The sequence below is a fragment of the Nymphaea colorata genome, chromosome 5, assembly GCF_008831285.2.
Source record: "Nymphaea colorata isolate Beijing-Zhang1983 chromosome 5, ASM883128v2, whole genome shotgun sequence".
NCBI classification, from domain to species: Eukaryota; Viridiplantae; Streptophyta; class Magnoliopsida; order Nymphaeales; family Nymphaeaceae; genus Nymphaea; species Nymphaea colorata.
Window position 1 is genome coordinate 5,657,180 of NC_045142.1, and position 14,952 is coordinate 5,672,131.

At 36.7% G+C, this 14,952-nt stretch overlaps 1 protein-coding gene across 2 annotated transcripts; it reads right to left on the minus strand.

The window, feature by feature from the left end:
- Positions 1 to 682: 682 nt before the first annotated feature.
- On the minus strand, positions 683 to 8,734 carry LOC116254776 (kinesin-like protein KIN-5D). 2 transcript variants are annotated; one of them, XM_050077965.1, is made up of 25 exons: positions 8,239 to 8,734; positions 6,540 to 6,747; positions 6,252 to 6,381; positions 6,006 to 6,164; positions 5,530 to 5,870; positions 5,275 to 5,413; positions 5,077 to 5,174; positions 4,833 to 4,989; positions 4,669 to 4,738; positions 4,496 to 4,572; positions 4,365 to 4,418; positions 4,181 to 4,261; positions 3,956 to 4,067; positions 3,722 to 3,808; positions 3,476 to 3,651; positions 3,232 to 3,393; positions 3,035 to 3,142; positions 2,783 to 2,941; positions 2,610 to 2,693; positions 2,081 to 2,286; positions 1,877 to 1,978; positions 1,672 to 1,781; positions 1,437 to 1,588; positions 1,077 to 1,232; positions 683 to 998 (listed from the first exon to the last, which is right to left on the minus strand). In XM_050077965.1, the coding sequence occupies exons 2-25, from the start codon at positions 6,701 to 6,703 to the stop codon at positions 975 to 977; spliced, it is 3,108 nt and encodes a 1,035-aa protein (XP_049933922.1). In that variant the 5' UTR covers positions 6,704 to 6,747; positions 8,239 to 8,734; the 3' UTR covers positions 683 to 974. The 2 variants fall into 2 exon arrangements, with proteins under 2 accessions (XP_049933922.1, XP_031486204.1); XM_031630344.2 differs by having other exon boundaries at positions 683 to 1,232; positions 8,239 to 8,730.
- Positions 8,735 to 14,952: the final 6,218 nt, after the last annotated feature.

Here is a 14,952-nt window from a genome sequence, read left to right on the forward strand (position 1 = left end):
CGTTAGACAGAAAATCCAGAGATTATATATACGCGCGAGTGTGAACGTGTCTGATGATATACAGCCAAAAATTAAGGTATGTTTAGGAAGTTGGAATTTTCATAAGGAACGGCTCAATTGTCATGTAGGAATTCAATACGATGAAAAAATAATATTCCAAAAGGATTCCCAGATCCGAATGGAGTGAGACACCAATGTTGCTCAATCATCGTTTACAGTTTAGATGAGTGACGCTTTAGAGAATCGAACTCATGACCAGACTTTTCACCAGCTCACCTGCTATTGCTAAGCTCCTTCTGGAGAGTGGCAGAGAGAATGCCATCAAATTACCAAGTGACCACGAGGATTAGGGGCCTCCTTCATGACAAGCATGACCATGACTTCTCACGAAGTGAGGGCCCTACTTCCTTGCAATGAAGATAAAATTCCGCAACGCAGAGGGATACATGTGATGGACAGCACAGACAGTCGTGGTGCATCAGCGACAAATCTTCAATGAGTCCAAATTGATTGTCCCTTTTTGTCAGACACCCTATTAACTTTAGGCCAATAGACGTACAGCAGACATTGACTTTCCTGACCTCCTTCAACGTCTTTACGTTCAACCAGTTAGTGTAGAATTTGCTTGAAATTTGGAAAAAAAAAAAGGAATAGATATAGAACTTTTGACACACTTCAATCATAAAATAACCACAAACTTCTTTTATTCTACTTGATAATAAATCAAAATCTATCACGGAATCTTTTTTTTTTTGTGCGCTTCAAGCATCATCTCGCCGGTTCTTGGATTCCAACATAAAGGAATACAATCAGTATTCGCATCGATATGCCCTCTCTACCTTCTGAGGTTATGCTAGGAAGCATACTGAACAAACAGAGATTGAATGAATACTTACACGAGCTCAATATCTGTACAAAGGTATCATAAGAGATGCCATCTTGTTTTCGAAGATGAATTGGGAAAAGGCAAGGGCTCAACCTTCTTGCTGTAGTAGCTCCTGCTTTATTGATGTTCAATTTATAGCAGTTAGAGGAGCGCGAGAATCTCGGAAATACTGAGCATCATGCATCCCTACCAATTGTTTGGCATCCCCATTCGGCAGCCTCGATTTTGTGTCCCAAAATGCTCTTATCAGTTCCTCAAAAGGAGGGGTCCTCAATTCCTCTATGGATGTGATGCTCGGCAAATTGAAAGGCCTTCTCCTAGGAGTTGTGCAGGATGGTTCATCCACCTGATGATAAGAGAACATGAAATGATCAATATTGGGCAATCCAACTATCTGGTTTCAATGCCCAATAAGTAATTGAGAGTCATGAAGGCGACTAAGTTGTTGCAGCTAAAGAAGAAAACTTCTACAGCTTTCGAACCCCATAAAACTTAAATGCTGATGAACTCATGACTATTAGCCGTTGGGCCATGGTTAATAAATACTTACAGCATACTCTTGTTGTAGGCTCTTCCCAGCTTGCTCATTTATTTCCACTGTTTTATGGAAGTGGCAACTTCTCAGTTCCCTCAATTCACCAAAACAGGGAACGATTGTGGAATCAACATTTACACAGGCATCTTTATCGAGTTTCAGTGCATCTGCATAAGAAGCCAAGAGTCCGTGAGCTCTTTATATGATTGAGAAGCAGAAGCAAAACTTGGAATATGAAATGATCTCTTACCGTCGATTGATGTAATAAGACTTTCATTTTCAGTATTGACATCTTCCAAGACGGTGGAGGCAGCTGCAGACAACTTTGCGCGGAGACCCTGATTGGCTTCCAAACCAGATCTGCAAAAGGAATTACAAAAAAACAATTGAATGCACAAAGAATGCTAGTAACTCTATTTTCCTCTTAACATAGACATCGGACCATCTCGCTGTACCTGACTATTGAATCAACTGCTTCGACATTGACTTTATCCAGATTCAATAAAGAATCTTGTGCATTTCTCCATTGTTCTCTGGCCGTTCTTGTTTGTTTCATACTGCAAGATTGATGATCCACATTTGTAATAGCTAAAAAGCATAGGCTGAAGAAGCTTATTTTAAGTAATAGTGCATGATTTGAATTTATAATTGCTGTTTACCATTCATGGAGGCCTTCCTCCAGGGAATGCTTTCCAATCTCTACTGCAGCAGTATCCTCAACATAATACTTTTCTGTTTTGCCCTCATAAGTTGTCCACTGGTCTTTAATAGACGAAGTAAGCTCTTGAATACTTGATACTCCATCTTGCAACTCATTAGTTCTAGACACAGCACTCTCGCGAAGATTCAAGACTGCGGTTTGCACCTAAACCATGAAAAGGACTCTTATTATCGGCTGTACTTAAATTGGAAAGACCACAGCACATGGACAGTCAACAAAACCATCTTGAAAGGAAAAATTATGGAGTGTATACAAAATCTTGGACATGTGATGTCAGATATACACAAAATCTGAAAGATTTCAAGTCCATTTGTCTATGTACCATAAGAAATTCAAATTGAAAGTAAATGATTAGAAAATCTGTAAATATGAGATTTTGGCACAAGTGCGAGGGTTATGTGACCGATTCTGGTTCAATATAATTAATCAAGTAAAGGCTTAATGTACAAAAACCAAACATCTCATACCAGCTTCTTCTGCCTAGCACTTGAACTCGCCAGCAATTCAGCCACTTTTTCCAGCACCAACTTTTCCTCATTTGCAGCACACTCCTATATTTGGGGATAAAGATCTAGAAAACTTCAGAAACTCATTTTTCAGTTAGAAGCTACTTAAGTTTAGCAAGGAGATGGCAACCTACCTCAAACTTCTTTTCAAGTTCACACAACTTCTTGTCCTGACAAGTTTGAGTTTCTTCAAGAAGTTGACTTATCTTGGAAGCATGCACGTCTAAGGTCTTAAAGAAGTCAACTGCAATTTTTGAGATAGATCTTGTAGCCTCAACTGTTCGAAAATGCCCCTGTATACAATTGAAAATGAAATAGTCAGACAAGTATAGTAGACAAGAAACATGGAGAACTTAGTAAGTCAGGAGTCATGACAAGAATCTAACCTGACGCTGTTGCTCTACAAATGAAGTCAATTTTCTTTCTTGATTAGAAATGCCATTTTGAAGTTCGTTCAATACTACTTCTGCCTCCACAGTTATTCTTTTAAGAAGCTGTACAAAGATAATCAGTATCAGGACAGTATGTGCAGATTAATATCTGGCCAGAAATGGCATATTTCTTAAAAGTAAATGGAACCTACATCTTCTAAAGAATTTGAATGGATAGAAACTTGTGAATTTAAGCTTCCAAAAGTTGTGTGTGAATTTTGGTCCAATTCACCAGCTAAATCATCCAATGTTTTCACCCCAGAGCCATAGATAATCTTAAGTTTTTCAACCTTATCACGAAGCCCTTCTGTTGCCTGTGACGTATCACAGAAACAAATTAACACATGAACCAGGCCAACCTAAAATCAGATGAAATTTACATTTCAAAGGTGTTACCTCATCTTTAGTAGTCACAAAGGCCTGCATATCTTCTTCCAGTCCTTTTAGTTGTTGCTCCTGTTGCATAACCGAAGCAGAAACTGTTTTGTGCAAAAGCTCAAGCTGTTGAACCAACTGGCCTTGGAATTTTTGGACCAGAACTCTGTTTCCTTCCTCTATTTTGTCTTTCCGCTCTACAATGAACAATGCAAGAATTAGGCTACTGCCAACACCAAAAAGGACAAAAGATGAAAGAGCACTTACCAATCTTAGCAAATAAGCCAGACACATCTGTTGTTGCATTCTCTAATTCAGTACGAAGCTCGATGGCACGTTCAACAAGAGCTTTCTCTGAAAATTTAGATGTGTGCATAGAGATGTATAACAGTCAAAAGTCAAATGAGCATAAGTACAACAATCAATTTTTTCCTCCATAAAAATTTCTCAGTTCAAACATCTTTTCTCAAAATGTGGAAAGACCAACAAAAGCCTGTATACCTGATCGGAGAAGGTTACATATCAAATATTCCTTTTCCTTGATTATAGCATTTGCCTGTTTGTATTTTTCTTCCAGGTCAGATAAAGCGTGCTCTATATCTACAAGCTTCCTCTGAAAACATAGATACAATAATCACAAACATGTTTGAAGGGAAGAAGCAAAACCAGATAATGGATGGTAAGTCTGCAGCTCATGCAAGTGTATAAACGTCTAAAAATACTTGCCTGGCATTTTTCAAGTTTGTCTGTTAAGTCTGCAACCAACTGTTGTTGAGTATCATAAAGTTCCTGAAGCCCAGCCAGTTGCTGAATACAGATGATGATAGTATGAGTATTTAATTATGAAATCAAACGAAAAGAATCACATAACAGTAGTCATTATGCAAGGGTAAAAGACAAACAAGAAAACCTTGTCCTTTGCTTCTAGATCGAGTTCCATCCTCTCTATTTTCTCAGACATGGCCTGGTTCAATTTCATAACCTTAGACAATTCCACTAGAATAAGCTAAATTTATCCATGCTAGAAAGAATGAAGCAAACCTTCTTTTCAGCTTCTTCTTGCAAGTAACGGTCACGTGGAATGTATATTCCATTTTTCTCCCTTGCAGCATATACCTCTGCATACCAATATAAGGGTCACAGTGTTACACGCTGACTAACGTTATTGTATAGTTATTCATCTTAAAACCTATTTGATTTATTGAAAAAATGACCTTGTTTAAGGCGGTCAATTTCACTATACAAGTCCTTGATCATTGCTGATTTCATCATTTTCTGGTTAACCTGGAAATAGTGAAAAAAGGGATTTAGATAAAAGACAAGTTCCATAGACTCCAAAGCAAAGCGACTATGAACAAAAAGGATTAGAATTCTAGACCTCTGGCCTGTTCTTGATGTTCTTAGCACGGTGCGCATAATCAAGTGTGCTGAGAGTCTCCTCTAAACAATGGATGGAAGGAGATATGGTGGCTATTATGCAAGTTTTGGTTTTACCACCCAAGGAATCCCGAAGCAACCTTGTCAGTTTGCTCTCTCTGTTCCACCAAACAAACTGTCAGTGTTTCCAAGCAAATTTCTAAAACAAAGATAATATCATAAGGAATTTTGTTCTCCACTTAAACCTGTAAGGAACATGACCAGAATGTTCCACAAGGGAATTAATTACACGGCCAAGTGTAAGCAAGCTTTTATTGATTTCACCAGCTTCCCGTGCTCTACCCTAAATATCAAAATTTTCTTAGCACATCCAAGTGGAAAGCAGTTTCAGTATTCCCATGCATGAACCAATGTGAAACATTTGTGACGTTTAAGCACTATACCTCTCGAGCACCAGAGCGGGAGATATTTTCTGAACCAGCAAGATCAACTAGGTTGAGTTTTCCACATTTAATTAGCTCTTCCCCCTCCGGAGTGCTTTCTTTGATGTGTATAGTAATGGAAAATATAGAGTGAGATCGACTGCCAATGCATAAGCAGGTAAAACCATTAAAATTTTGGTTTCCAAAAATTTGCCAAAATCATTGGCTCATCATAATAGAATTGTAAAGAAGAATCAAAATCATATATACATTCACCTGCTTTGCTTGTTCAGAAGAGTTTCTGCAGTGCGACGTTTGGCAGATCCTTTCTCCAGGATTTTATATATTTCATTGGCAGTGCAAACTATTTCTTCTTCCAAACCCCTCACAAAGACACCCCCCTTCCCATCTTCCATGAGAGCAATTGGTTTCTTTTGCTTCTCATCACTGAACTTCAAATAATCATCTGGTGGTGCCAGAAGATCGGTTATTTCTTCATTGTATAATTCAAGAAACGTGACTTTCATGCTGTACTCAGCATGTTGAGCCTCCAGTATCTCAAATATTTGCCGGACAGCCCTTGGTATAACACCAGCATCAATGGGGAAATCTCCATTCTACAAAGTAAGAAAGGAAAGCTCATAACAACATTGCAACTACTTAAAAGACTTCTGAACAGTAATTGCAATTAGAGATATGCTTCCATAAGATAATTTTCCAAAGAAAACTGGAGCTGCATTGCAAAAATAAACCTTTGCTTTCTTGCTTCCTCCTTCCATGGTATATGTTTTGCCTGTGCCTGTCTGTCCATAAGCAAAAATTGTGCAATTATAACCTTCCAGAACCTCATTTACAATAGGAACAATGGCCTGATTATACAGATCCTTTTGTTGTGATCCTGGACCAAACACCTGATGTAATAATTCAGATCATGTTTAAGTGGGAAATCCAACTGTCTCAGAATCAACATAAATTGCTAGCTTCAAAACATTCCAAACCTTATCAAATGCAAATGTCCGATCAATTAGCTTGTTGGCTATGTTCTGGGAAGCAGAAACTTCCCGTTTATGCTCATTGCAGGAAATCACCACTGGAGTGTTTACCCTTAACTCGTCTTCATTTAAAGGCCTAAAACAAAAACAAAATGGAGAATAAATGGTGTGTGCGTCAAATGAAACAGAGAAACCTAAGTGCACAAAAATACTTGTAAGCGTGACAAAGCAAAATTAGACCCTCCTTTACATGAGATGCATTTTCTGTTTCACGCTCTCCAAAAGAAACCTCACCTGCATCTCAGAATGACTTGAACATTCACACCTTTGTCCTTATCATTCTTGCCATTAAAGCTATCAGCAGATCTAAAATCCCGGTTGTATTTCTCACTCGAACGAGGAGTCTGTGATGGTGAAATAGGAACCAACCCCCCTTTCTTCTGTGAGCTGTAATCCATAAGCTATATAAGCAATCCCAAGCTTTTTATCCACCAGTTACTTTCTGCAAGATATTTCAGGCATTCATAAGAATATGAGAACTGTTGTTTCACTATGTACTAAAGTGACAAATTTCAAAATTTCCCTCTAAAAGAAAAGTTGCAAGAGAAAAGATCAAACATGGATATGAAGTGCAAGGAAAAGCCTAAAGGTGGGCCGTGCTGGCAAATGCCAGGGGAAAAAAATAGATTCATACGAAAATGGCAGAATTTCCAAAATTAGCTGCAGAATCATGACTTGCGAAGCAAAATAACTATAACATGTACCAGATTAAAAATCAAAAATAAAAATGAAAAAAGACATGTCGTTAACTCACAATCTGCTTACCGGACATTTTAAAGTATCAAATTGATCAGGAAAAGAGATTCGATTCAAGGATCCTATGCTTCGTAGTTTATAGGAAAATCTGTTTTTTAAAATCGAAGACCGAGAGAGGAAAAAGACAGTCATATTATATACTCTACTAAATCTAAATTTGGCACTTGCAAAACTATAAAAATTTAAGATAAGCGATCAAAAAAGGATGAGACAACAGTGTACGTGTATGACTGATAAGCAATCAGCAGTTTAATCATGGAGAGAAGTATTTGGAACAAATAACGAAAAATCAGACAGAAAAGAAAATGTCAAATTTCTAGGACGTCTCTCAATATTTTTAAAAATAAAACGACAAGAGAACGCGGAAGTCCATTTAGGTGCACAGCGAAACAAATAAACATCGGAAATAATTATTTCATAATTCAGAATTCCAAAACGAGAAAAAAGGAAAAGAGCTCGAATTTAGAAGCCAAACTGTGACAAAAGAAAAGCTGAATGTAGAAAAGTTTGGTAAGAAAAAGTTGGGCGGAAAGATCAGAAGCAGACAATCAAAAAACAACAAAGACAAAAAATCCATTCGCAAAAAGAATACATTTGAGTTCAGAGAATGCGAGTCAGAAACCAGATTGAAAATGAAAGCAAATCACATCCAACCAGAAAAAATCTGCAGTAACAGCAAGGAACGCAGAACAGTAGAGATCTGAAGTATACAAACTAAAACGGCGAAAATTTTTACAAATTCGCCACTTGAACAGAACATCGGAGAGGAAAAAAAGTCACTTGGAATCTCAGGATGCAAAGCAAGAATAAAACAAAAATGCCGCACCACTTACAATACTAAGATTTCGTATATTACTTAAGAACTCCATAGTTTAATTAAAAATTTGCAGAAAAAAAAAGATCATCCACCAGCTTAATTGAATGAAACAGAGAAAATGCAAAAAGAAAGAAAGAGAAAATAACGTAATATTTCTTGAACAATATCTTCAAGAACGAAACAAAACATTTGAGAACCGATACAAGACAAAAATGCAGAAAATCTTTCTCTCTTTATATTTTGCAAAAGAAACGTCAAAAATTCCTTAACAGATTAAAAAAAGAGAAAAACACATCTCCAGAGAAGATGTAGCAATGCGGATCCAGAGTTAGGTAAGAAATTTTGGAAAAATAAACTCACGGAGGAAGAAGATTCCGAGCGATCCGAATCGTCAGAGCTCGAGACGAACTTCGCGATGGATTTACAGGAATTCCGAGCTAATGCCGCAAGCAGAGAGGGAGAGACAGAGACAGGGACAGAGACAGCGCGAGGGAGCGGCGAGAGGGAAATAGAGAAAGAGAGAGTCCAATGCCGTCAATGCACGCCGCCGGATCAACGTTTAAATCGGAGGAAGAGGGCTTGCAATCGGCGGTGACGGCGTCAGGGATCTGTCACCTCGCCGTTTCCGACCGTTACTGTCTCGGCGAGGATGCTCATTCACAGCGACAGAGAGACAGAGACAGAGAGCTCCTTTTCAACAATGGCGAGGAAAAAAAAGAACCCCAAAAATGGGACGGGCTTTGAGAAGAGGAAAAAAAAAACTGGGTTTAAAAAAATGGTCTCTGTTTTTTCATTTCCTAGAACGCCTCTCGAAAAGCCGTCAATGACCAAACACAGCACAGTTTTTCTACAGGGTAGGGGGCTCATGTGGCAGGGACATTTTAGTCATTTGCAAGAGTGAGGTAGAGGAGCTTCCTTCCGCACTCGAATTTTGAATCATATACTCGTCGTCCCTTTCTTATGGGAAACAGCTTCCGAGGGACGCTACGGAAACGCCCAAAAATTTTGAGGAAATTTTAGATTTGCCATTGCTCCGTTTTCAAATTTCGAATCACGCTAATATCGAAGGGCCACAAGGTCCGATTTCGCCTTCTCATGCTCTTAACGTCACATTTCCGTCCTTCCCATTTGTCAATACGTAAGAGAGCTGCAGATGGGCGCGGTTAGGTGCCGTAATTTTGTCGAATGAGGGAGGTCAAAATCGATACGCGCTTTCGAATTTGATATTCAAACTACGAAAGATGATGAAATCAAGTGTACATGATTATGTTTTTTTGACATTTTAAACATACATGATTTTATGTCCTAATATGTATTCTGTAACATAATCATAGCTAGTGTACAACTCTGGTATCCATATTTTAAAAATCCCATTACACATGAACATCAAGTCAGTAAATTAGACTTTACAAAGTTTTTGAAATTAGTCGTTTAAAATTCTCAGCTCATGGACATCAGATTTATGAAAATGATTTAAAATAAAAAAAAAACATATACAAGAGAAACATATATATGAAATTAATATTAAAAAATGAATTGTGACTTTGGCTATGTAAAGTTAGTCAGTTCACTCAAAGGTTGTTTGATTCATTATGATGGAAGATTGAGAGAAAAACAAAAAAATAAACGATGAACTTTTTTGTCTTATGAAATTAATTCATTTTTTTTCTTTTATATATATATATATATATATATATATATATATATATATATATATATATATATATATGAGACGTCTAAACTATTAAACTGAAGAAAAGGTGATGGTTGCCCATCACACAAACAGCCCCCATGAGTAAGTTGGTGACTCTAGAAAGCCGGTGCCACTGTTCACTTACACACACAAACACAGATATACACACATGCATGCGCACACGCACTAGCTTCTCTTTATATATTTAATACTTGAGTTTATGAAACAAGGTTCTCTTTAAATATTTAACAATGAGTTTAGTCTCATTTCTTTTATAAACGCATGTAGAATCATAATCACACTCACCCACAAAGGTTGTAAATGATTTGGGAATCAATCAACCAAATTCATGACAACTTTCACACGATTCTAACAAGCAAAAAAAAGTCTCTTTGCCATGTTAGCAAGCACTAACTTTATGTTAAAAACATGTCCTTGTTAACCCTAAAAAGCTATTAACTATTAAGTGGTTTTGACATCAAACTTTTTTTCACTTCTTTTCCTAATACACATTGTCCTATGTGTAATTGGTCAATAAATCACTATTGAACTCTAATTTGTTAATTTTTCAATAGTTTTGGGTGAGTATGGTTTCCCACTGTCCAAAAGATGACTGAAGCTCCCACCCAATCTTTTATCTCTTAAGGTAAAGAGTCTACTTTTGGTGCCTCAAAGTACCACTCCCACCATGCTTGAGCTTGTACATCAGTGGCTCCTTTTCTGAGGCATAAAAGGTTGATGTCATGGGGATTCGAAACAAGAACCAACTACCTACCGGCCCCTACCCCAATTGTTGCGCCAACCCTCTTGGAGATACATCTTTTTTTCTACTTTTTAACTCTAATGAAGAAAGTGGTAGTCACTTGTATGTTTTATTGAACCCTGAGAGAGCATCTAATAAGATTAATATTGTGTTTTTAAAACATGTGATACTAAAATACATGTTTTAAGAACACCATGTTATTATTTTAAGAATTTAGCATGATTATGCTGAATATGTTATTGTTGGATCTAGAAACTTAATTGCATTATGTTTCTTGGGACAAAAGATGTGGTACTCTAAAGCATGTGTCATAAGAAATGTTTGTCTACAACCCAATGTCCTTTTCATAAGCTTTCTGAAAACTAAACCTAACTTTGACTTGTGCAAGAAATTGTTCATGAGAATTAAATTGTAGGTGCAACCATTATTCAACCCTTTTGAATGCACTTTTAAAAATAAGCTTTTGATCTTTACTAAAGTTTCAAGCATAAATAGTGTTTCATGAATCTGTTTTAATTAAGAAAGTAGTTGACATCAAACTTAATTTGCTATTCAAACACTACTTATATGTTATTTTCACGTTATTTTTAATTTTATTATGAAAGTTTAACGTGAAAATAAAATGAGCTTGAAAACTATTTACTAGCTCCCATGCAATGTGGCTCCGAAGACATATGATAAAATTGGAACAGTTTCGATGCAACACTACCATGACTGGGAGTCAGGCTCACTGCCATTTATTTATAAAGAATGAAAACAAAAATAAAGGATTTAAAAGAAGAAAGTGCAACTAGGAAAAAAAAAACATTTATGATTGTAAAAATATTCCTCTTTTATCTCGTTTTCATTCAATCTTTGTATACATATGTGTCGATGTTCAAGACCGTATATTAGAAAGTATCTTTAAAATAAATTCATTAACAATCTTAAAGTCAGGAACACAAATGCCATTTATTTTTTAAAAAATGATAAAAAAACCTTGTATTTTATTTTTGTTTGTTACAAATCGAACACTTCCCTTCGAGATGAAAGGCCAAAAAGAAAATAGGTTTTTAGCTTTTCAAATATTAAAAAACGAAGGATCTGAAAATGATTGATTGTCAATACAGGTTTAAAATTACAGGGTCATGTCAAAGTTTAGTAATCACCAGTTAATCTGTAATAAATTGACAATTTTTTTTTGTATCTAATGTGATGTAAAAAATAAATAAAAAGATTAATAGAAAGAAATAGATGGGGGCAGATAGATGGGGAAAAAGCACTATACGTGCTCATTTTTCTTTTTCTTCTACATATTAAATTAGTACCCGGATACATATTTATAAGCAATTAAAACCTCAATATTGAGAAATATAACTATATATTGACAAGAATTTTTCGAATAAAGATACGAATATTATCTATGAAATTATTTATTGATTTTCTTCCATTTATTATATTTCTAAAGATGGGTACATCATGCGAATCTTCAATTGCTTTTACACGAACGCTTTTGGAACTTATATTAAATTTATTAATTATACAGGTGATGACAATCATGATTAATGTCATATAGAAATGTCCCAAACGTTCGAATCAAAACGGTGTTAATTTCAAGTGCGCAGCAAATTTACTTTTAACTATTTTTTAAATATGAATTTTTTACTTTTAACTATTTTTTAAATATCAATTTTAAATGTTTCGTTGGTTTTAATTAATTTTTACATATTTATTTACTTATTTATAACGCAATGATATGCCAATGGGTGGTTAGGAAGAGGGAATGTACGGCCAGGGGCTTGAAAAAGCATACCGGTCGACTTGATTTGGCCTGGCCAGACCATATTCGGCTTAATATGTTTTTAATATTATTTTTATTTTTATAATGGTGTATATTTTATTATAATTAATTATATTTATATATTATTTTATATTTTAAATTGTATTTTTTATTTTAACCAGGCCGAGCCCCAGCTCAGGTTTTGAGTGTCGGGCCAGGCTTGGGTTGCGGAGCCGAGCTATGGCTCGGCCCGATGCACAGGCCTAATTTGGAATGGTCGACACTTTCGTCGGTAGTGGGTCGTAATTAGGGGTGAACACGAGCCGAGTCAAGCCTGGGTTCCGTCAGCTCGAGCTTAGCTCGACTAATGAAACCTTGAGCTCGATAATAGCTCGACGGAAGCAGCTCGAGCTCAACTCGACAGTTACGTGTTGTTTAAAGCTTGACAAACTCATAAACTCGTTTGAATATATCAAGTTGATTAAGGCTCGGCAAACTCGATTAAGGCTCGACTCAGTAGTTACGTGTTGAGCTCGAACTTAACTCGATTGTTTGAAGGAGTCGACTCATGAACTCGAGCTCGACACGTTAAGCAAATGACTCGGCCCAAACACGTTCACAAGCCGAGCTTTAATGGGTCGAGCTTGAATAGCTGGACTCGTTATTCACTCGTAGTCGTAAACCTTTACTTCACCAGCCTAGCCCGGTAGCCCTAAAAGGGCAAGCTCAAACTGCTTTATAACATCATAATTTCATGTGCATGAGTTTGGCTCCCCTTCCAAGTGGGGCCAAAGATTAGTAACTTTGCTTTAATAAATTTCCAAAAGAAAGGAGCATTTGCTGTTCACGTTTCAAGTCCGCCAAGTTCAAAATTTTTTCAAATATGAGGAACAAGAGATTCAAACACACATTAACATCAAGCATTAAACATATATGCATTTAATGCCACATGAGAAACGACAAATAATAAGTCCATGGACTGTAATATTTTTGACTAAGCGGCACGGAACAAGCCATTTAACTTACATTAAGTTTCATGTAAAACAAACATGACAAATTGGAACATGTGAAAGACAAGAAGGCATCATACTGAATAAGGACACTGCATGCGTTCCTCTTGTTTGTAGCGCACCACATCTGTGAGATTATTCTGATTTCAGATTTGATTTTGAATCCATTTAGCCAGATCTGATAAAGAAATCCAGGCCTGAATTCTAGTCGAATTTAGAGTCTGTATGTAGTTTCATAGCTGAATATGATGAATCTGCGCCCAATACTCAACCCGGATCCGAAAAACAAGATCTGAGGAAACTATTTATAAATGTTTGATCTTACACTAGTTGGATCCAAATTTGTTTTAAATTAGAACTTCAAATCCGACTTTTGTTGCATAAAATGTGGTTAAGTCGGATTCAGTGAAAACTAGATCCTACCGGAACCCCAATCATTTATGCCTCCACTTGGAGGCGTGGATGCATAAGAAGGCAGCCATGTGCTGGTAGGATCCACACACACATTTCCGCCTTCTCTTTCTAAGATATTTTAAGACATATTTTGTATTTTTATTTTGCTGTTTGTTTTACCCTTTTCAAAAAAAAAATACAATCAGCTGAATGAGTGAATTGGCCGATCCGCCAAACTGGGTAGAGCTACCGATTCGGGGGTGGGCATCGGGCCAGGTCCGGGCCGGCTCGATGTTCGAAAGTAGGGCTCAGGCTCTGGTTCGATACCCGAAACCCAGGCCCGGTTTGGTTATAATTAAAAATTATTTTTAAAAATTAAATAAAATATATATATATATTTAATAAAAAAAAATTAAAAATTAATCGGGCAAAATTAAAAGGCCTTCCTTTGCGCCAACCTTTTCACTGATATATAATCTCTCATTGATTTGGAGACTGTGGCAATGACTAACAAAATTTCAACATTATTGTGAGCAGTGTGAAGAAACCCACTTAACCAAGTGAGCAGAACCTTTGTTGCCAATTAACTGCTTGAAAGATCATGAACATTTATCTAGGTGAATGGTCTTAAGTCTTGAATGCAGGTACCTACATTTAATTTTGATTCATTGAAACGGAGAAGTTTTAATGGTGTCTGGAGAAAGTACTTGAACAGCATTAACTTGGTCACTTATGATACGAGCCGCTGTCGTCACTATCGTCATCGGTGCCGCATCGGTTTGCCGGCCAATATGGTGGGTTTCTTAGCTACTCACATTGAAAATTTGTTAACTATATATTTAGAGTTTTACGAAAACGAAAATTGACTTCGCTCATGTTGCCGTACCCATTTGACTGTGCCCATCTTGACTTTACTAGTATGCATTGAACGGAATCGAGCCAGAGACGCAGTAGGTCGATCGAACCTAGTCAAGGCAAACCGTTGGCCTAGATGGTCCCAGTGGAGGACGCTTGATTCAACATTTCTGAACAGGCATGTTCCTACCATCCTAAGAGTTGGGAACAACAAACGTGACTGGGAGAAAGTCGTGTTTGCTTCAATGGTAGAACAAATGTTTAATGTTCCACTCAATGCATCCATTTTTCAAAGTAAGATGTTAATGGATCAGATTTAGATTGGACATCCAAACGAACTGCTTCAAAAAAAAGTCGTAAATGGCTTTACATTTGATTGAACAATCAGATTATATTCAGATTTAAAAACATGACACCGAACTGGATTTAAATTTGGACTCGGTTTTGACTGCATGTTTGAGTTTCAGTTTCAAATATGGATTTGGATTCATTTTTAACTAAATATCCAATTCATGATGCAGTTTGAATTCCATTGGCATTCAAAAGTCGGATTAGATTCAAGTGTGAATTTGAAAGTCAAGTTCGGACTGGATCCAGATTT